This window comes from Elgaria multicarinata, chromosome 3, assembly GCF_023053635.1.
Source record: "Elgaria multicarinata webbii isolate HBS135686 ecotype San Diego chromosome 3, rElgMul1.1.pri, whole genome shotgun sequence".
Taxonomy (NCBI): domain Eukaryota; kingdom Metazoa; phylum Chordata; class Lepidosauria; order Squamata; family Anguidae; genus Elgaria; species Elgaria multicarinata.
Genome location: NC_086173.1, coordinates 158,311,342 through 158,334,170, shown reverse-complemented (window position 1 = coordinate 158,334,170; position 22,829 = coordinate 158,311,342). Strand labels below are relative to the sequence as shown.

At 43.6% G+C, this 22,829-nt stretch overlaps 2 protein-coding genes across 2 annotated transcripts; both read left to right on the top strand.

The window, feature by feature from the left end:
• The first annotated feature begins 1,867 nt into the window (after positions 1 to 1,867).
• LOC134395631 (zinc finger protein 232-like) lies at positions 1,868 to 3,141 on the top strand. Its single transcript, XM_063121789.1, has 2 exons — positions 1,868 to 2,596; positions 3,028 to 3,141. The coding sequence occupies exons 1-2, from the start codon at positions 1,868 to 1,870 to the stop codon at positions 3,139 to 3,141; spliced, it is 843 nt and encodes a 280-aa protein (XP_062977859.1).
• A 3,106-nt stretch (positions 3,142 to 6,247) lies between these two features.
• On the top strand, positions 6,248 to 20,396 carry LOC134395630 (zinc finger protein 883-like). The gene is made up of 6 exons (XM_063121788.1): positions 6,248 to 6,287; positions 7,193 to 7,275; positions 7,867 to 7,993; positions 9,003 to 10,167; positions 12,173 to 12,175; positions 19,904 to 20,396. Exons 1-6 carry the CDS (start codon positions 6,248 to 6,250, stop codon positions 20,394 to 20,396), a joined length of 1,911 nt encoding a protein of 636 aa, XP_062977858.1.
• The last annotated feature ends 2,433 nt before the right edge of the window (positions 20,397 to 22,829 follow it).

Genomic DNA, 22,829 nt, shown 5'->3' with positions numbered 1-22,829 from the left:
CTGTTAAACCTTAGCTTCCCATTTCCTGGCTTTGTGCAGCTTGAGCCAAAAAGGAGAATTTCAGTGCGATTTACTCCAAGGAAGTGCACAAAGGATCAGCCAAAGTGCCCAAATTTACATCTCTTTACCTTCCAGGCTGACATTCCAGCTTCAATTTCCCTCCCCAATAAATCAGATGATGCAAAAGAAGTGAAGTAGAACTTACTTGGGAGGATCCCGTCCCCCAAGGATCTTGATTGGTCAGTTTGAATTGCCCTTCCTGGGAACCCTGGAAGGACTTTTGTGTTTCTGCTGGTGGGCAAAGAATCGGAGCCCAAACTCTGCCAAGCCCTGGACGCCCAAGAGGACACCCCGGTGCAAGCCGCGCAGGTGAGTAACTCTTCAGGCTCTAGTCAGCAAGTTATCGTCAGTTAGTTTGATTTTCATTTTTATATTTTGAGCAACTTCTCTCATCTTGGTTGTTTAAGAAATACATTGGAGTTGATTTGGTTCTCTAGTTTCGCCTGGATTCCGGCCTCTCCGTGCGCTGGGCTGCCTGGCAAACCTGCTCCTTAGGCTGTTAAGATTAAAGAAAGTTCTGAAATGGGGCCCATCCTTCTCCCTCTAGATCAGTGGTTCTCAACCTGGGGCACTCCAGATGTGTTGGACTGCATCTCCCAGAATTCCCCAGCCAGCTGGCTGGGGCATTCTGGGAGTTGTAGTCCAACACATCTGGAGCGCCCCAGGTTGAGAAAGGCTGCTCTAGATAATAACCCCGAGCCTGACCTTCCCTGGGCATCTGAAGGGATATTGGAAAGGCACAGGGGTGGTTGAAGCACTACTTTTGGGGAGCAGAGACAAAATGCGCCTTGCAGCCTGTCCTACCTTGCAGGATGGAAGTGTAGACAGATTTGTCAGATTTAAGGTTTTGTCAGATTTAACACATAAATGAGAAGAAATGCCAGGCAGGAAGTTATGGTGAGCTAGTTTCATGTCCCTTTGTTTTTTGAGCAGCTTCTCTCTGCTTGGTACTTTACTATAGGGTGACCCTATGAAAGGGAGGACAGGGCTCCTGTATCTTTAACAGTGGTATTAAAAAGGGAATTTCAGCCGGTGTCGTTTGTATATATGGGGAACCTGGTGAAATTTCCTCTTCATCATAATGGTTAAAGCTGCAGGAGCTATACTAGAATGGCCAGATTTAAAAGAGGGCAGGGCACCTGCAGCTTTAACTGTTGTGATGAAGAGGGAATTTCACCAGGTTTACCATAGGTAATAGTAATTTTGCCTGTCTCTCTATCTCACTTCGACCCATATATGACAAACTCTGAAAAAAACTTTATGTGTGTTATTCCTTGAATAATTACCATCATGCTATGATCTTAAAGCAGCATCTTAAATTAATAATCATAATAATAATGTTGTTTGGACTTTATACTGTTAGTTTCACCCTACCCTGTGCCTGTTTACCCTACCCAGTGCCTGTTTGCATTCTCTTCCCCTCCCTATTGCTTTACTATGATTTTAATAGAATGTAAGCCTATGCGGCAGGGTCTTGCTTTTTACTGTTTTACTCTGTACAGCACCATGTACATTGATGGTGCTATATAAATAAATAAATAATAACAATAATAATAATAATCTTGTTTGGAGTGAATGTGTGACTTTAGTTCCAAATATTCTTTTCATTATGAACATCTGGTCCGGTGTCATCCTTTATTTGATTTTTAAATACCTTATAAACCATGGATAGGATTCTCCCCTGTATTTCAAAATTAGTTTTTAAAACTCTTAAATATTGGTTATGTCTAAGATATTCCACTAAAAATGTCTAATTTGGAAATACTCTAATTCTAGATTTGAGAGGGCACCGCTAGGAGAGAAAGCGATGAAGGGGAGAAAACCTGCAGGCCCAGAACTAGAAGGACCGGGCAGAGCAGGAAAAGCCTCCAGGGCAGTTCAGCTGGAATATGCGACAGACCGACCAGGATGGGACTCATTGCAAGAGGTCAAAGGGGAACCATCCAGGGGGATGCAAGAGCGCTGGGAAGCCCAATGGCAGGAGTTCCTGAGGACACTGCAGCCCCTTCACACAGGAGGGGGAAGCCAAGGGATGTCAGAGACGGCACCATGTGAAGATGCCAAGGCTTTCCTGGCCTCCTTTGAGCAAGTGGCCAAGGCCCTCCGGTGGCCGAGTGGAGAGTGGGCGGCCCGGCTCCTGCCAGCCCTCAGTGGGGAAGCAGAAGAGGCCTTTCGGAGCCTGGAAGCCAGAGATCAGGAGGACTATGGGAAAGTGAAGGCGGCCATCTTGCGAGGGGAAGCCCTGAGGATGGAGGCGCAGCGCCAGCACTTCAGGCAATTCTACTGCCAGGAGGTCAGAGACCCCCGAAGGATTCACAGCCAAGTCCAGGAGCTTTGCCGGCAGTGGCTGAAGCCGGAGAGACACAGCAAGGAGCAGATCCTGGAGCTGCTGATCCTGGAGCAGTTCCTGGCCAGCCTGCCAGTGGACCTCCAGGGCTGGATCCGGGCAGGAGGGCCGGACACCTGTTCCCAGGCTGTGGCCCTGGCCGAGGACTTCCTCACAAGAAAGAAAGGGGCTGTGACAGCGGCCTGGCAGGTGAGGAATCAATATTTTATTCCTAGAATCTCAGAAATGACATAGGATGTACTTAAGGTAGTTGGAAGCATCTGCAATTATTCAGTTAAATATGGGCAGAAGTGATCAAACCTAGCTAATGACAAGCTGAACTTTGGACACTGAATGCCAATTTAAATCAGAGCCTTTTCGTTGTTTTTAGAAGTTCTACAATTGTAGAAACTTCCCCCATTGCAGTGTATTGCCACATACAATACGTTACAATATTCCTGTTATTATTATTATTACTAATATTTTATTGATTACAGATATATCCTGCCTTAGCGCAGGGTGTTTTGAAGCAGAAAATACTATATTCAATGAATTAAAACACAGATAAACCATTTTTACCCAGATGAGCAGAAAGTATTTCTTGCCCTCTGTTCTGAGTAGAATCATCCTGCCTGTTTCAGGGGCCGCTGAAGGAGGAGTTTGAAGAACCGTCAGATCCTGTGAAGGGACAGATCTGTAAAGAACCTGAGCAAAACGGTGATGCTACTTTTGTGATTGTGCGATGCTTGGACTAGTTCAGATTAAGGGGGGTGGGGCAGCTCTGATATTACCACACAAAAATGACAATGTTTTAGTTAGGAATATAAAGACGAATTTAATTTTACTAACGTCTAGTTTACAATTGAACAAATTATAACATGCCTACCAGCTACTAAACCTAAATGTGATGGGAGAAATCATGCTTCTTTTTGTCCCGAACAATCCCTTCCACATCCGGTTCAATATTTTCTACTTTTAATCTCAAATCATAGAATCATAGAATAGCAGAGTTGGAAGGGGCCTACAAGGCCATCGAGTCCCACCCCCTGCTCAATGCAGGAATCCACCCTAAAGCATCCCTGACAGATGGTTGTCCAGCTGCCTCTTGAAGGCCTCTAGTGTGGGAGAGCCCACAACCTCCCTAGGTAACTGATTCCATTGTCGTACTGCTCTAACAGTCAGGAAGTTTTTCCTGATGTCCAGCTGGAATCTGGCTTCCTTTAATTTGAGCCCGTTATTCCGTGTCCTGCACTCTGGGAGGATCAAGAAGAGATCCTGGCCCTCCTCTGTGTGACAACCTTTTAAGTATTTGAAGAGTGCTATCATGTCTCCCCTCAATCTTCTCTTCTCCAGGCTAAACATGCCCAGTTCTTTCAGTCTCTCTTCATAGGGCTTTGTTTCCAGACCCCTGATCATCCTGGTTGCCCTCCTCTGAACACGCTCCAGCTTGTCTGCGTCCTTCTTGAATTGTGGAGCCCAGAACAGGACTCAATACTCTAGATGCGGCCTAACCGTGGCCAAATAGAGAGGAACCAGTACCTCACGTGATTTGGAAGCTATACTTCTATGACTGCAGCCCAAAATAGCATTTGCCTTTCTTGCATCCATATCACACTGTTGGCTCATATTCAGCTTGCGATCTACAACAATTCCAAGATCCTTCTCGTTTGTAGTATTGCTGAGCCAAGTATCCCCCATCTTGTAACTGTGCCTTTGGTTTCTATTTCCTAAATGTAGAACTTGGCATTTATCCCTATTAAATTTCATTCTGTTGTTTTCAGCCCAGCACTCCAGCCTATCAAGATCACTTTGAAGTTTGTCTCTGTCTTCCAGGGTATTAGCTATCCCACCCAATTTTGTGTCATCTGCAAATTTGATAAGTGTTCCTTGGACCTCCTCGTCCAAATCATTAATAAAAATGTTGAAGAGCACTGGGCCCAGGACTGAGCCCTGCGGTACCCCACTCGTTGCCTCTCCCCAGTTTGAGAAGGTTCCATTGATAAGTACACTTTGAGTCCGATTCTGTAGCCAACTGTGAATCCACCTAATAGTTGTTCCATCTAGCCCACTTTTAGCTAGTTTGTTAATCAGAATATCATGGGGCACTTTGTCGAAAGCTTTGCTGAAGTCAAGATATATGACGTCCACAGCATTCCCACAGTCCACAAGGGAGGTTACCCGATCAAAAAATGAGATCAAATTAGTCTGACAGGATTTGTTCCTGACAAATCCATGTTGGCTTCTAGTAATCACTGCATTGATTTCAAGGTGTTTACAGACTGACTTCTTTATAATCTGCTCCAGAATTTTCCCAGGGATGGATGTCAGACTGACTGGTCTGTAGTTCCCAGGTTCCTCCTTTTTGCCCTTTTTGAAGATAGGGACAACGTTAGCCCTCCTCCAGTCATCCGGCACCTCACCCGTCTTCCATGATTTTGCAAAGATAATAGACAAAGGTTCTGAGAGTTCTTCCGCTAGCTCCTTCATTACTCTTGGATGCAGTTCATCGGGCCCTGGAGATTTGAACTCATTCAAGGAAATTAGGTGTTCTTTGACCATTTGTTTATCAATCTCAAACTGTAATCCTGCCCCCTCAACTTCTGCTTCACTTTTTCCAGGGGGGTCATAGATCCGCTTTTGGGAGAAGACTGAGGCAAAGTAGGAATTGAGCACTTCAGCCTTTTCTTTGTCATCTGTTATCAATTTGCCATCCTCATTAAGCAGTTGAACCACCATTTCTTTCCTCTGTCTTTTACTTCTCACGTATCTGAAGAAAGCCTTTTTATTGCTTTTAGCATCCCTCGCTAATCTCAGCTCATTCACAGCTTTGGCCTTCCTGACGCCATTTCGGCACTTCTGCGCCACCTGTCTGTACTCTTCTTTTGTAGCCTGGCCTTCCTTCCACTTCCTATATGTATCCTTTTTTGTTTTCAGGTCATCTCTAAGCTTTTTGTGGAGCCACATTGGTTTCCTCTGTTGTCTTCTATCTTTTCTCCTTGTTGGAATTGTTTGTAATTGTGCCTTTAAAATTTCCTTTTTTAATTACTCCCACCCATCCTGCACTCCTTTTCTCATTAGGCTCATTTGCCACGGGACCTTACTTATTATAGTTCTGAGTTTATTAAAATCAGCTTTCCTAAAAATCCAGAGTACGTGTATGGCTACACTCAACTTTTGTCTCCTTCATAATCAAGAATTCAAGTATGACGTGGTCACTTTCCCCCAGAGTTCCCGTAACTGCCACTTTATCCACTAAGTCATCCCTATTGGTAAATATCAAGTCAAGGATTGCCGATCCTCTAGTTCCTTCCTCTACTTTCTGTAGGAGAAAGTTATCACCCAAACATGTCAGGAATTTCTTGGAAGGGCCACTTTTGGCAGTATTTGTCTCCCAACAGATATCAGGGTAATTGACGTCCCCCATCACTACTACATCACACTTCCTTGAAACACTGGCAATTTGTTTCTCAAAAGTTTTGTCCTCGTCTTCTCCTTGATTGGGTGGTCGGTAGTAGACTCAACATAGAGCCGATTTCTACGCTTGTTCTTCATATAACAAAATGTCAAAAATGCTTGTTCACAAAGATATGTGGAACAAAAGGGAACTAGATGCTTCAAAGCTTTTTCACCTAACTTCTTATAATCAGGAAAAACCTTCAACCAGAATTGGTCCAGTCTATCTTCTTTGAAAAATGATTCCAATGAACCATCACAAGTCACATTCAAAAGGATTCCTTCTCCATGAGATTTCAGGATTAGGTGCAGGGAATTAATCTCTGAAGCTAGTCACTAAATCACGCAGGTGCTCAGTGATGGTATATTTTACTTCTGGTAGGAATGCGTCATCAGTGGACTCCAGGAATGAATGGTGAATATGTGAAAGGTGCCACGGACGCCCTGGGTGGGACCACCAATTGGGAACCACTATCTTATAAGGCAACATTTTATCCATGTTGTAACTCCACATATTTATACTACACATAGGAAATGGGAAACAAAATAAACTTTTGGTCTTCCATTTCTTATGTGTCATCTGTATTGGTAAACAAGGTCATTCATGTTTATTTAAAACACTTATAGGCAACATTTGAGAATTTCTTCTCTTTTGTTTCTGTGTTATACTCATAGACTGTCATAACTGAAAAAGCGGTTTTCCAGTGGGGGGTTTTAAAGAAAAAATCCTGCAAAGGTGTCCTAGAGATTACAGTAGGACAAAAGCAGTGTGTATCGCAGGAAGCCATGCCTTTGTCAAGAGCACCCAGTTTTTTATCTGTCTCCTGTGCATTGGTCTTTTATTGTATTTATTTATTACATGTTTATAGCGCCCAATAGCCGAAGCTCTCTGGGCGGTTCACAGAAATTAAAACCATGGGGAGCATAAGTCTCCTGTGCATTGCTCTTTTACCATTATTCCAGATAACAGCCCAATCTTGTAACTCAGAAGTTGACTCCTCCTTACAGCACAGTTGTTTCTGCATGCAGGCACATGTGAAGATTAACAGTGTTCCTAGAAGGAGCTTCCAGTAGCGTTGTTGTTTTTTTAACTTGGGGAAGTAGCTAATTTTCAAATGATCTATTAACACCAGAGATGACCATTGTTCCTACGGTGCCTTTTTCGTTTGAAATCTAGCACCCATGTCACTATTTTAGAAGTTCAGGGATCTCGGAATCATTTCAATTTTGTTGACAATAATTCTTCTCTCTGTTTATTAATGTTATGAGTAAAATAATAATCCCGGCTATCCTAAGCACAAAGGAAAGAAGGGGCTGCTTCCTTTTATAAAATCTTCCTTCTGTCCTTCTCAGGCAGTGGAAGCCAATTCCCCAACTTTTCAAATTCTTCACTTCTTCCTGAAGAACAAGAAACGGACCAAACTGGTGTGAAAGCGGTAGGAGACGTTCTGGTGATTCAGGGTAACAGAGATGCTGGAATTTGAGGAACTTCGCCAATGGGATGTTTTCATTTCCAAGCAGCTGGGAGAAGGCCTGCAGAGCCCTCATCCCCCAAGTAACAATGGGGTTGCGGCCAGAGGCAAAAACGAAATCTTGCAACCAGCCACCTCTTTTCTCAAGTTTATGTCTAAAATGTTCGGGTGGGATGGGGCAGTTTTCTCCATTAATTTGTTTCACTGAATATATGCGGATGACACCCAGCTCTACCTCTACTTTTCATCAAACCCAGGTGAGGCAGTGGCTGTTCTGAATCATGGTGGATGGCGGTGGGCCAATAAACTGAGACTCAATCCAGACAAGACGGATTGAGGTTTCGCTCTCCCTAAAGGATCGGGTTCATAGTTTGGGGGTGCTCATGGATCCAGAACTGTCTCTAAAACAATAATTTTAAATGTTCGGGTGGCACGGGGCAGTGTACTCCATTCATTCATTTCACGGCATGTATATCCATGGACTGATATTTGTGGAATTAATTGTTTGGGGTTTTGCCATAGTGTCCTTCCTTCTGCCCATTTTCCTCCCTGCAGGAAGAGATAGATGTCCGTGGAAGTCGCCTGCGTTTGCAGATCGTCAGCCGGAGTTTGCCCCGGCCAGCCCAACAGACCACAGTCTGGCAAGTCCTGCAGGAGAACGGGGGGAACGTGGAGCCTTCAGGTAAGGAGCTCTTTTGCTCAAGTCCCGTCAATGCAGGAATTTGGGGTCTCCCAAGAATTTAGAGCAGGTGTGGGGACTGTGCCTCTCTATTCGGCCCTGGTTAGGCCTCATCTAGAGTATTGCATCCCGTTCTGGGCTCCACAAGTCAAGAAGGACGCAGACAAGCTGGAGTGTGTTCAGAGGAGGGCAACCAGGATGATCAGGGGTCTGGAAACAAAGCCCTATGAAGAGAGACTGAAAGAACTGGGCATGTTTAGCCTGGAGAAGAGAAGATTGAGGGAGATATGAGAGCACTCTTCAAATACTTAAAAGGTTGTCACACAGAGGAGGGCCAGGATCTATACTTGATTAGCGCAGAGTGCAGGACACGGAATAACGGGCTCAAGTTACAGGAAGCCGGATTCTGGCTGGACTTCAGGAAAAACATACCAACTGTTAAAGCAGTACAACAATGGAACCAGTTACCTAGGGAGGTTGTGGGCTCTGTCACACTACAGGCATTCAAGAGGCAGCTGGACAACCATCTGTCAGGGATGCTTTAGGGTGGATTCCTGCATTGAGCAGGGGGTTGGACTCGATGGCCTTGTAGGCCCCTTCCAAATCTACCATTCTATGAAGGGAAATTCCGTCTGCCATTGGTATCTCTTCTGCTGACAGAGGGGCACCATTGGGTACAGTTTTCTCTGCATTTTTCACAGGCCTCACAATACTGTATTGGTCCTGGCTCCCTTCACCGAGAACATAATGTCACCAGTCTTTATTTGTAATTAATATTATAAATTAATTTATCTAATATTTGCCTTATTTATTACATTTATATCTTATGCTTCAATTATCTTATAATTTAAGAATAAAGGAGGGGGTTGAAAGGATTACGGAAATAGAAAGAGACCTGGATGCAGCAGAGAGCGAGAGAGAGATGCCTTAGAAGGAAGAGTCAGGCAAACGGAGGCTGTGGTTGTGTTGAAAAGAGCTCGGCAGAGAATGAGCACCATTTCTTTTTCCACAGGCGACAGGAAGGGGAGCAAGGTCAAGATGGAGGATTGTCAGTATGGAGGAAGGGAGCCACAGGCTGTGTCCGGGAAAGCATCACAGATGGGCCAAGCGAATGTGCTGGAGACAGCTGAGATGCACAAAGAAGGATGCAAGTCCAGTAAGGGACAGGAGACGGAGGCAGAGGGAAGAGAGAATGAATGTCATAAAGTCACAGAAGTTCTTACAGCTGATGTTAGCCCCCCTTCCAAAGGACGCACAAGGGACAACATGCCCATGTTTTCCAAGTACGGTAGAAGATATCGCTACAAGTTACAACCTGATATGATAGATGCCAGGGAGGATCAGGACGAATGCCCCATGACAGATGAAAATCTCCACCAAAATCCACGCTTTGATCAGTATCAACAAACTATTAAAGGTGGGTGTAAGTCTGAATTTTCTGAGAATAGCAAAGAGGGTAATTCGAATGGACTTCAGTTTAACCACCCAGAAGACAAATCTCAAACCTCTACTGAGTGTGTACAGAGCTTTATTTATTCAAAGACTCTAAAGCGTAATCAAGAAATTCAAAGTGTGGGGAGACCATATGAATGTTCTCATTGTCGGAAATGCTTCCACCAGAGAGAAGAATTGATGAATCATGAGCAACTTCATAATGGAGAGAAGAGGCATGAAGATCCTGAGTCGGAGGAAATCTTCACTAGACATGAGAAAATTGATACTAGATTGAAACCACACAAATGTCCTCAGTGTGGGAAATGCTTCAGAGTGAAAAGCACGTTGAAGATCCATCAGAGAACTCATACTGGAGAGAAACCGTACAAATGCCCAGAGTGTGAGAAAAGCTTCACTCAACAAATCATTTTGAAGATCCGTCATAGAACTCATACTGGAGAGAAGCCATACAAATGTTCTCAGTGTGGGAGGTGCTTCACTAAGAGAGACAAGTTGAAGAAACATCATAGAACTCATACTGGAGAGAAACCATACAAATGTTCTCATTGTGGGAAGTGCTTCACTGTGACAAGAAGTTTGAGAAGACACCAGAGAATTCATTCTGGAGAGAAACCATACAAATGTTCTCAGTGTGGGAAGTGCTTCGGCGTGAACACCAATTTCAAGAGACATCAGAAAATTCATTCTGGAGAGAAACCATACAAATGTTCACAGTGCGGGAAGTGCTTCAGCGAGAATGCCAAGTTGAAGAAACATCAGAGGATTCATTCTGGAGACAAACTACTTATAATGCCTTGAGTGTGGAGAATGCTCCAGGAGGACTCACAGTCTGAGAACCCATTAGAGAATTCATTCTTGAGAGACACCATACCAATGTTCTCAGTGTGGGCAATGCTTGAGTTGAGGAATTGACTGGTTATTCGTGTAACCGACGAAGAGGGCATACTTACAAATGAATTAACTATGTGAATGTTAATAAGCAGCTTCATCTTTAACAAAATATACATAGGAATGTAATTGGGTAAAAGAAGCTTCTAATGGGTGGATGAATTGATTGAATATTGGATTTTTGAAAGAGAGAATAATTACAAATGAATTGTTTTTGTGTTCCATCCTAATGTAGGAAGGATTTACAAATCCCAATAATTTTTTTTGAATGAAATCTGTCTTATTAAAAGAGTGTGAAAGGACATGAATGTGTCCGTGTGATTTCAGCTGGAGGGAACTTGAGGGGGTTAAAATGCTGCCAGAGGTCTTCAGCTATTAAATTTTCGGTCTCAACATTGCCTTCTATGAGTAATGTTGTCATTATCACCATGTGGATGATTGGAGAATATGTTCAGCATCATGATGATTGTGGTGTTTCTCAGACAGCTCCTGCTTTTGATGGGAGACAAATGATGAGGCCTGCTAGGTAATCCACAAAGCTTTTATTAAGCAGCAAACATCTCTTCTGCCAGAAGAGAGGCTAATCTCTTGGAAACTTCCCCCTAGGCAAAACTATGCAAACTAAGCGAGACAATTGTCTGACCAAAGCGAAAAGGAAGACCCTTCCCAAACTCCTGTAACTTCAGAGAGCCTGGTGCGGAGGCAGGTTCTGGTGCAATCCTAGTTGGACCGACTTTCTCACACCTTCCTTGTGCTCTGTGCGTTTTAGCTTCCGGAGGACTTTTTGCAGATGTTAAAGATAAAAATTCACTTTGGTTGTAAGCCAACTCTGTTTTATTGAGCGTAATACAGCTTATGGAGAAAGTCCTACAGACAACTGCCAGTGAGAAAGGCATGTGTATTTAGACATGGTGGCATCCGAACTAATTAGCAAAACAAAGAGAGATGAAAGAAAACTTCTTCATTATACCGTATCAACAAATGGTCCATGAGTTTTCCAGCAATGTCAGATTGGACTGCATGGTCAGTCCTCCTTATATATCAAGAAGTCTTGACAGTCAGAAATTCCAATCAAGCATTTCCTGGTTGATATCACCGTTTTAGCATTAAAGCACATTCAGGCACTTACATTATTCCAATCCCATCATTCAGTTCACTTGCAAGAACCAAACTCCATACAGAGGCCTACATACAAAGCAGGTATATCAAGCCTACTTGCCTTAATTTCTTAGCCCCCCCTGTAGGCCTTCTAGGCCCACCAACCACATTGAACTTAGAATCATAGAATCATAGAATAGCAGAGTTGGAAGGGGCCTACAAGGCCATCGGGTCCAACCCCCTGCTCAATGCAGCAATCCACCCTAAAGCATCCCTGACAGATGAACCAGTACCTCATGTGATTTGGAAGCTATACTTCTATTAATGCAGCCCAAAATAGCATTTGCCTTTCTTGCAGCCATATCGCACTGTTGGCTCATATTCAGCTTGTGATCTACAACAATTCCAAGATCTTTCTCGTTTGTAGTATTGCTGAGCCAAGTGTCCCCCATCTTGTAACTGTGCATTTGGTTTCTATTCCCTAAATGTAGAACTTGGCATTTATCCCTATTAAATTTCATTCTGTTGTTTTCAGCCCAGCACTCCAGCCTATCAAGATCACTTTGAAGTTTGTTTCTGTCTTCCAGGGTATTAGCTATCCCACCCAATTTTGTGTCATCTGCAAATTTGATCAGCGTTCCCTGCACCTCCTCGTCCAAATCATTAATAAAAATGTTGAAGAGCACTGGGCCCAGGACTGAGCCCTGAGGCACCCCACTCGTTGCCTCTCCCCAGTTTGAGAAGGTTCCATTGATAAGTACTCTTTGAGTCCGATTCTGTAGCCAACTGTGGATCCACCTAATAGTTGTTCCATCTAGCCCACTTTTAGCTAGTTTGTTAATCAGAATGTCATGTGGTACTTTGCTGAAGTCAAGATATATGACATGGACAGCATTCCCACAGTCCACAAGGGAGGTTATCCTATCAAAAAATGAGATCAAATTAGTCTGACAGGATTTGTTCCTGACAAATCCATGTTGGCTTCTAGTAATCACTGCATTGATTTCAAGGTGTTTACAGATTGACTTCTTTATAATCTGCTCCAGAATTTTCCCAGGGATGGATGTCAGACTGACTGGTCTGTAGTTCCCAGGTTCCTCCTTTTTGCCCTTTTTGAAGATAGGGACAACGTTAGCCCTCCTCCAGTCGTCCGGCACCTCACCCGTCTTCCATGATTTTGCAAAGATAATAGACAAAGGTTCTGAGAGTTCTTCCGCTAGCTCCTTCATTACTCTTGGATGCAGTTCATCGGGCCCTGGAGATTTGAACTCATTCAAGGAAATTAGGTGTTCTTTGACCATTTGTTTATCAATCTCAAACTGCAATCCTGCCCCCTCAACTTCTGCTTCACTTTTTCCAGGGGGGTCATAGACCCGCTTTTGGGAGAAGACCGAGGCAAAGTAGGAATTGAGCACTTCAGCCTTTTGTTTGTCGTCTGTTATCAATTTGCCATCCTCATTAAGCAGTTGAACCACCATTTCTTTCCTCTGTCTTTTACTACTTACGTATCTGAAGAAAGCCTTTTTATTGCTTTTAGCATCCCTCGCTAATCTCAGCTCATTCACAGCTTTAGCCTTCCTGACGCCATTTCGGCACTTCTGCGCCACTTGTCTGTACTCTTCTTTTGTAGCCTGGCCTTCCTTCCACTTCCTATATGTATCCCTTTTTGTTTTCAGTTCATCAATAAGCTTTTTGTGGAGCCACATTGGTTTCCTCTGTTGTCTTCTATCTTTTCTCCTTGTTGGAATTGTTTGTAACTGTGCCTTTAAAATTTCATTTTTTAGATACTCCCACCCATCCTGCACTCCTTTTCTTTTTAGGCTCCCTTGCCACGGGACCTTACTTATAATAGTTCTGAGTTTATTAAAATCAGCTTTCCTAAAATCCAGAGTATGTGTATGGCTTTTGTCTCCTTCATAATCAAGAATTCAAGTATGACGTGGTCACTTTCCCCCAGAGTTCCCGTAACTGCCACTTTATCCACTAAGTCATCCCTATTGGTCAATAACAAGTCAAGGATTGCCGATCCTCTAGTTCCTTCCACCACTTTCTGTAGGAGAAAGTTATCACCCATACATGTCAGGAATTTCTTGGAAGGGCCGCTTTTGGCAGTAATGGTCTCCCAACAGATATCAGGGTAATTGAAGTCCCCCATCACTACTACATCACACTTCCTTGAAACACTGGTAATTTGTTTCTCAAAAGTTTCGTCCTCGTCTTCTTGATTGGGTGGTCGGTAGTAGACTCCGATTATCATATTCTTTTTATTCCTAGCCCCATTTATTTTAATTCAGACGCTCTCAACGGGGCTCCCAATCTCATCCGCCTGTATTTCTGTGCAGGGATAGGTATTTTTAACATATAGTGCAACTCCACCTCCCTTTCTATTTCTTCTGTTCTTTTTGAACAAGTTATATCCTTCAATTGCTATATTCCAGTCATGGGAGTCATCCCACCAAGTTTCAGTTATACCTATCAAGTCGTATTTGCCTTCATGTAATAAGAGTTCAAGTTCATTCTGTTTGTTTCCCATGCTCTGGGCATTAGTATATAGACATCGAAGACCATGTGTTTTATAGTTTGGCTTTGTTCCTACCTTGTTGCAGACACTATTTTGGGACTCTGTTGGAGCTGTTCTCTGTACTGTGGTGCATTGGCCTTCATCCATTGTTGCCTCAAAATTTACGTCTCCCACCCCCGCAAGATTCAGTTTAAAGCCCTCCTGATGAAGTTCTTCATGCTGTGGCCGAACTCATTCTTTCCAGCCCTTGTGAGGTGCAACCCATCCCTTGCCAGCAGTCTTTGCCAACTTGTTTTGCCATCAATAGTTCAATCCCTCTTCCTCTTCCTCAGGCATCTCTCTCTGCATAACACTGACCATTTGCTTCAATTCTGTCTTTGTGAAAGCATTAGAAGTAGATTTAAACAGCAGTTACACCATATATAGGAAATAATATGCCACCAAGCACTTGACCGTCAGTGAGTGGACCTGGTGATTTTATTTCTTCTCTGGCATTCTAGCATTCCTGATTTTACCTTCAGGAAGATGGTCAAGCACACACCGTATATTTATGTATATTTATACATGGTGTAGAGAAAATAGAAGGCTGTGGTTGAAATTGCAAAAACACAATTGGGGTGCTGAGCACTCAACCACAAAGACTCACACGTGGAATATAAGATAGACACAATCTATTACAAATGTGGGTGATATATTCAGAATTCTTACGTATACAGTTTGTAAAAAGTATACAAAACACTTTCTCCTTGCCGATACACCACCGTAAACCCCTCCAAAGAAATCCTACGGTGCAGAAGCTTCCACTATATAGAAAATAAAGAAAACAATAATAGTGTCCAATGTGTCAGCTCTAAAGTCACAATAACATGTTAAAACAGCATATGGAAAAAATATTTTTATAGTGAAGGTACAGAATTGTTTCCCCCCCCCCATTCACTAATCAGGTTGTCTAAATAAGCATTCACATAGGGTGACCATATGAAAAGGAGGACAGGGCTCCTGTATCTTTAACTGTTGTATTGAAAAGGGGATTTCGGCAGGTGACATTTGTAGATATGGAGAACCTGGTGAAATTCCCTCTTCATCACAACAGTCAAAGCTGCAGGTGCCCTGCCCTCTTTTAAATCTGGTCACTCTAGTATAACTCCTGCAGGTTTGATGAAGAGGAATTTTTTTTAGTTTATTCAATTAAACATAAAGAAGGGGCTGCTTCCCTTGGTAAAATCCTCCTTCTGTCCTTCTCAGGCAGTGGAAGCCAATTCCCAAGCTTTTCAAATTCTTCACTTCTTCCTGAAGAACAAGAAATGGACGAAACTGGTGTGAAAGCGGTAGGTGACGTTCTGGTGATTCAGGGTAACAGAGATGCTGGAATTTGAGGAACTTCACCGATGGGATGTTCTCATTTCCAGGCAGCTGGGAGAAGGCCTGCAGAGCCCTGATCTCCCAAGGATCAATGGGGTTGCAGCCAGAGGCAGAAACAAAACCTTACAACCAGCCACCTCTTTTCTCAAGTTTATCTCTAAAATAATAATTAAAAATGTTCGGGTGGGATGGGGCAGTTTTCTCCATTAATTCATTTCACTGAATATATGTGGATGTAACCCAGCTCTACGTCTCCTTTTCATCAAACCCAGGTGAAGCAGTGGCTGTTCTGAATCATGGTGGATGGCGGTGGGCCAATAAACTGAGACTCAATCCAGACAAGACGGATTGAGGTTTCACTCCCCTTAAAGGATCAGGTTCATAGTTTGGGGGTGCTCGTGGATCCAGAACTGTCTCTAAAACAATAATTGTAAATGTTCGGGTGGCACGGGGCAATTTACTCCATTAATTCATTTCACGGAATGTATATCCATGGACTGATATTTGTGGAATTAATTGTTTGGGGTTTTGCCACAGTGTCCTTCCTTCTGCTTGTTCTCCTCCCTGCAGGAAGAGATGGATGTCCGTGGAAGTCGCCTGTGTTTGCAGATTGTCAGCCCAGGTTTGCCCCAGCCAGCCCAACAGACCACAGTCTGGCAAGTCTTGCAGGAGGACGGGGGGAACGTAGAGCCGTCAGGTAAGGAGCTCTTTTGCTCAAGTCCCGTCAATGCAGGAAAGAATAACTGAGGCCATTTGTTATTTTAAGAACTAAGAAGAGTGGATAGAAAGAGCAGTTCCAAAGCATTGATTGTCAGAAAGCGTGGTCCTCATTCGAATTCCAAATATGTATATATCGGGGGAAACACAAAACCTAAACCGGGTTTTAATCAGAGGTGGCTCCCATGGAAGCCTGGGAATTGGCATTTGGGGTCTCCCAACCGTGTAGAGCAGATGTGGGGGATGTGCCTCTCTATTCGGCCCTGGTTAGACCTCATCTAGAGTGTTGCGTCCAGTTCTGGGCTCCACAAGTCAAGAAGGACGCAGACAAGCTGGAGCGTGTTCAGAGGAGGGCAACCCGGATGATCAGGGGTCTGGAAACAAAGCCCTATGAAGAGAGACTGAAAGAACTGGGCATGTTGAGCCTGGAGAAGAGAAGATTGAGGGGAGACATGAGAGCACTCTTCAAATACTTCAAAGGTTGTCACACAGAGGAGGGCCAGGATCTCTTCTCGATTAGCGCAGAGTGCAGGACACAGAATAATAGGCTCAAGTTAAAGGAAGCTACATGAGGAAAAACTTCCTGGCTGTTAGAGCAGTACGACAATGGAATCAGTTACCTAGGGAGGTTGTGGGCTCTCCCACCCTAGAGGCCTTCAAGAGGCAGCTGGACAACCATCTGTCAGGGATGCTTTAGGGTGGATTCCTGCATTGAGCAGGGGGTTTGACTCGATGGCCTTGTAGGTCCCTGCCAACTCTACTATTCTATGATTCTATGTCTTGTCTTCAATTAGAAGACACGTGTTAGGATATTTATTATACCCAGTCTCTTTCTGATAAAATCAAACTCAGGACAGCCTATTCCGACGCTTCCCTCCCTCCCCATCTTTCTAGAAACGTGTTTGAACAAAGGTCAGACTAAGCACCCAATTTAGATCTCTATGCCTTCCAGGCTGACTCACCAGATTCCCCTCCCTCATGCAAAAGGACTGGAGTGGGGATCGACTGGAGGATGCAGGACCAAGTCCTCCGAGGACATTGATTGGTTAGTTTGAATTGCCCTCCCTGAGAACCGCCTGGTCCCCTATAAGGACTTTTGCGTTTCTGCTGGTGAGCAAAGAGTCGAGGCACAAACTCTGCAAAGCCCTGGAAGCCCAAGGGGACACCCCGGTGGAAGCCGTGTGGGAGAGTAGCTCTTCAGGCTCTAGTATGCAAGTTATCGAAAGGTAGTTTGATGCTTCATTTATATATTTTGAGCAACTTCTCTCTGCTTGGTTGTTTAAGGAATAGGTTGGGGTAGATTTGGTTCTTTGGCTTTGCCTGGATTCCCCCCTCTCCATGTGCTGGTCTGCTAGGTAAACCTGCTCACTAGGTTGCTAAAGAGATTAAAGAAAGTTCTGGAAAGGGATCCATTCCTCCTCCCTCTATATAATAACTACGAGCCTGACCTAAAGTGGGTATATGAAGGGATATTGGAAAGACACAGGGGTGTTTAAAGCACTACTTTTGGGGAGCAGAGACAAAATGTGGCTTGCAGCCTGTCCTACCTTGCAGGGTGGATGTGAAGACATCGTAGTTTATCAAATTTAAGATAAAAGGGAGGGGGGACACCCGTAACACAGGAACAGGAAGCTGCCTCACATCAACTGCAAATATTGGTCCATCTATTATTTATTTATTTATTTATTTATTACATTTCTATACCGCCCAATAGCCGAAGCTCAGCCTTTCTTACCATGGTTTTAATTTTTTAATTTTTTTTTTAGCAATATGCTTCAATTACAACAGCTTACAAATCTGTCATATCTACCCCTGTGCCTGTTTGGTGCATTCTCTTCCCCTTCTTTTTGTCTTATTATGATTCTATTAGAATGTAAGCCTATGCGGCAGGGTTTTGCTATTTTATTGTTTTACTCTGTACAGCACCATGTACACTGATGGTGCTATATAAATAAATAATTAATAATAATAATGAGATAGAAGAATAACAAAAAAGGGGGGAAGGAAAGAAAAAAAATCTGTAATAATTAAAACAATGTATGAAGATTTAGTACAAACTTCCTGACTGTTAGAGCAGTACGACAATGGAACCAGTGACCTAGGGAGGTTGTGGGCTCTCCCACACTAGAGGCAGGCATTCAAGAGGCAGCTGGACAACCATCTGTCGGGGATGCTTTAGGGTGGATTCCTCCATTGAGCAGGGGGTTGGACTCGATGGCCTTATAGGCCCCTTCCAAATCTACCATTCTATGAAGGGAAATTCCGTCTGCCATTGGTATGACTTCCGCTGGCAGAGGGGCACCATTGGGTACAGCTTTCTCTGTATTTCTCACAGGCCTCACATTACTGTATTGGTCCTGGCTTCCTTCACCGAGAACATAATGTCGGCAGTCTTTATTTGTAATTAATATTTTAAATTAATTTATCTAATATTTGCCTTATTAATTACATTTATATCTTATGCTTCAATTATCTTATAATTTAAGAATAAAGGAGGGGGTTGAAAGGTTTACAGAAGTAGAAAGAGACCTGGATGCAGCAGAGAGAGAGATGCCTTAGAACAGTGGTTCTCAACCTTCCTAATGCCGCGACCCTTTAATACAGTTCCTCATGTTGTGGTGACCCCCAACCATAAAATTATTTTCGTTCTTCTCTACACGATCCATTGTCATGGGATGGTTTGCTAATGAAAATAATACATAACAATAGCTTTAATAATACAAAAGATGATACATGACATAGTTCAGTCAATACAGTTTCCTAAAACCATCGAAATATGTGTTTTCCGATGGTCTTAGGCGACCCCTGTGAAAGGGTCATTCGACCCCCAAAGGGGTCCCAACCCACAGGTTGAGAACCGCTGCCTTAGAAGGACCAGTCAGGCAAACGGAGGCTGTGGTTGTGTTGAAAAGAGCTTGGCAGAGAATGAGCACCGTTTCTTTTTCCATTTCCACAGGCGACATGAAGGGAAGCAAGGTCAAGATGGTGGATTGTCAGTATGGAGGAAAGGAGCCACAGGCTGTGTCCAGGAAAGCATCACAGATGGGCCAAGAGAATGTGATGGACACAGCTGAGATGCACAAAGAAAGATGCAAGTCCAAAAAGGGTCAAGAGACGGAGCCAGAGAGAAGAGAGAATGAATGTCATGAGGTCACGGAAGATCTTACAGCAGTGATTAGCCCCCCTTCCAAAGGACGCACAAGGGACAACATGCTCATGTTTTCCAAGTACGGTAGAAGATATCGCTACAAGTTACAACCTGATATGATAGATGCCAGGGAGGATCAGGACAAATGCCCCATGACAGATGAAAATCTCCAGCGAAATCCAAGCTTTGATCAGTATCAACGAACAATTAAAGGTGGGTGTAAGTCTGAATTTTCTGAGAATAGCAAAGAGGGTAATTTGAATAGACTTCAGATTAACCATCCGGAAGACAAATCTCAAACCTCTACTGAGTGTGTACAGAGCTTTATTTATTCAAAGACTCTAAAGCGTAATGAAGAAATTCAAAGTGAGGGGAGACCATATGAATGTTCTCATTGTCGGAAATGCTTCCACCAGAGAGAAGAATTGATGACTCATGAGCAACTTCATACTGCAGAGAGGGGGCGTGAAGATCCTGAGTCTGAGGAAATCTTTACTAGACAGGAGAAAAATGATACTAGATTGAAACCATACAAATGTTCTCAGTGTGGGAAGTGCTTCAGAGTGGGAAGCATGTTGAAGATCCATCAGAGGACTCATACTGGAGAGAAACCATGCAAATGTCTTCATTGTGGGAGGTGCTTCAGAGTGGGAAGCACGTTGAAGATCCATCAGAGGACTCATACTGGAGAGAAACCATACAAATGCCCAGAGTGTGAGAAAAGCTTCACTCAAATAGGCATTTTGAAGATCCATCATAGAACTCATACTGGAGAGAAACCATACAAATGTTCTCAGTGTGAGAGATGCTTCACTAAGAGAGACCATTTGAGAAGACACCAGAGAATTCATTCTGGAGAGAAACCATACAAATGTCCTCATTGTGCGAGGTGCTTCAGCGAGGGAAGCACGTTAAAGAGGCATTGTAGAACTCATACTGGAGAGAAACCGTACAAATGCCCTGAGTGTGAGAAAAGCTTCGCTTGGCTAAGCATTTTGAAGATCCATCAAAGAACTCATACTGGAGAGAAACCATACAAATGTTCTCAGTGTGGGAAGTGCTTCAGCGAGAAAGCCAAGTTGAAGAAACATCAGAGAACTCATACTGGAGAGAAACCATACAAATGTTCACAGTGCGGGAAGTGCTTCAGCGAGAAAGACAAGTTGAACAGACATCAGAGAATTCATTCTGGAGAGAAACTATTTATAATGCCTTGAGTGTGGAGAATGCTCCAGGAGGACTCACAGTCTGAGAACCCATTAGAGAATTCATTCTTGAGAGACACCATACCAATGTTCTGTGTGGGAAATCCTTGAGCTGTGGAATTGACTGATTATTAGTGTAACCGAAGAAGGGAGAATATTTACAAATGAATTAACTATGTGAAAGCATCATCATAAGCAGGCTCAGCTTTAACAAAATACACATAGGAATGTAATTGGGTAAAAGAAGCTTCTAACGGGTGGATGAATTGATTGAATATTGGATTTTTGAAAGAGAAAATAATTACTAATGAATTGTTAATGTGTTCCATCTTAATGTAGGAAGGATTTACAAATCCAATTTTTTTTTTGAATGAAATCTGTCTCATAAAAAGAGTGTGAAAGGACATGAATGTGCCCGTGTGATTCCAGCTGGAGGAAACTTGAGGTGGTTAAAATGCAGCCAGAGGTCTTCAGCCATGAAATTTCTGGTTCTGGGGCAATCCTAGTCTGACTGACTTTCTCACACCTTCCTTCCGCTCTGCATTTTAGCTTCCAGCGGACTTTTGCATCAGTTAGCTTGTCGGGGCGCTCTCCTCCAGAAGAAAGCTCACTTCCCACTGTGTGTAGGATTTGGCCTTGAGGAGATAAGCTCTGGAGAGGGCTGACTCCCAGCTAATGAATCACCCATAAGAGCTTCCTGCCCTACTGGTACAGGCTGGCTGGTGTCTGGTGCCACCTCCTCTAGGTCCGAATCTGATTCTGATTGATTACCTGAAACACCTTCACCCAAAACAGCGACAGTAGGGTTAGACATGACAATGACACAGTTTTTCCCACCTATGGCGACCCCTTGGTTCCGTCCCACCAGCTGCCATTGTCCAACATAATGTAAACCCACAAATTCACAACTTCTAGATAACAGTACATAAGGATGTCTCCAATGCATGAGGGATTTCGGTTTTGTGTTAGAACACTTTGAACCAAGAGTATTGATCACACTGCTAGCTATTTTTCTTCCTCGGAGCCAGGAAACCCTGCTCCCCTATCGGTTGTAGCCTTTGTGGAGGGAACTGCACTGGCTATGTCTAGATGCTCGAAAAATAGAGCGTGGAGAAGAGAAAGGGGGACATTCCTGGGGTTGGGGAGGAGACCCTGGCAGCTGCAGTACGGTGTCTCCTCTTTCCGTCCCCCTCCAAAGCAGCGCTGCTAGATGCAGCAGGCAAATCCTTTCTCTGAAACAGAAATGTAGAGCGGCATTTTTGATATATTGACTATCCACAAAGGATTGAGCCCTTAAAAAATGCATTCCAAATATTTAGCATCTAAGTCAATGGCAATGTCAGATCGGACTGCATGGTCAGTCCTCCTTATATATCAATAAATTTTGACAGTCAGAGGCCTACATACAGAGCAGGAATATCAAGGCTTCTGGCCTTGTTTTCTTAGCTCCCCCTTTTTCTGAGCTTGGATTGTGATCAATAGTTCAATCCCTCTTTCTCTTCCTCAGGCATCTCTCTCTGCATAACACTGACCATTTGCTTCAATTCTGGCTTTGTGAAAGCATTAGAAGTAGATTTAATACAGCATTTACATCGTACATAGGAAATAATATGCCACCAAGCACTTGACTGTCAGTGAGCGGACCTGGTGATTTTATTTCTTCTCTGGCATTCTAGCACTCCTGATTTTACCTTCAAGAAGATGGTCAAGCGCACACCTATATTTATGTGTGTTTATACATGGTAGCATCTGAACTAATTAGCAGTTGAATGTAAATACAACTCGAATGTTAATACAACTCTCTGTGTGATTGCAGCCCCTGCCTTTTTAGGGTTCCTGGGCGCACAGAGAGTACATGGCCCTATTCCAAGACACATTTTAAACTATCACACATTCTCTTGGATGCGTGGACAGGGCTTTACGCCATTCAGTGGTGGCTGTGATGTCAGTGGGGTGTGTGGATCCACTCCAGGTTTCCGTCAGAACTCTAAAGGAGCTATCCAAAGTGCTCCTGGATCGCTTCTTTAGAGCTCTGGTTGGTTCCGAGTGAAACCCAGAGCGGATTCACCACCCCGCTGACATCGGAATCACCAGCCTCCACTGACTGCCTTAGGACTTTGGTCTGAGTGAGGCTTTTGATTCTAAGTGCCTACTGGTACTATACTTATTTTTATAATACTACGTTTATATTATCTGTATAATACTAGAACCCAGGGCCATCCCAAAAAGCTGATTGGTGAGCAATTTATGACAAATAAAAGGAAGGACTTCTTCTCACAGCTCAGAGTTAAACTCTGGAATTCACTTCCACAAGATGGCCCCTATTTTGGATGGCTTTAAAAGGGGCTTAAACAAGTTCATGGAGTAGATGGCTCTCAATGGCTACGAGTCCTAAGGGCTATCTGCTACCTCCAGTATCAAAGGTAGTTTACCTATGTGCCTTTT

Bases quoted from the DNA above. Each gene is read 5' to 3' on its own strand.
- LOC134395631 (XM_063121789.1), top strand. From the start codon at position 1,868: ATGAAGGGGAGAAAACCTGCAGGCCCAGAACTAGAAGGACCGGGCAGA. The intron at 2,597-3,027 runs GTGAGGAATCAA...TGCCTGTTTCAG, and splicing joins CTGTGACAGCGGCCTGGCAG to GGGCCGCTGAAGGAGGAGTT.
- LOC134395630 (XM_063121788.1), top strand. From the start codon at position 6,248: ATGAATGGTGAATATGTGAAAGGTGCCACGGACGCCCTGG. The intron at 6,288-7,192 runs GTGGGACCACCA...TGTCCTTCTCAG, and splicing joins AGGTGCCACGGACGCCCTGG to GCAGTGGAAGCCAATTCCCC. The intron at 7,994-9,002 runs GTAAGGAGCTCT...CTTTTTCCACAG, and splicing joins GGGGAACGTGGAGCCTTCAG to GCGACAGGAAGGGGAGCAAG.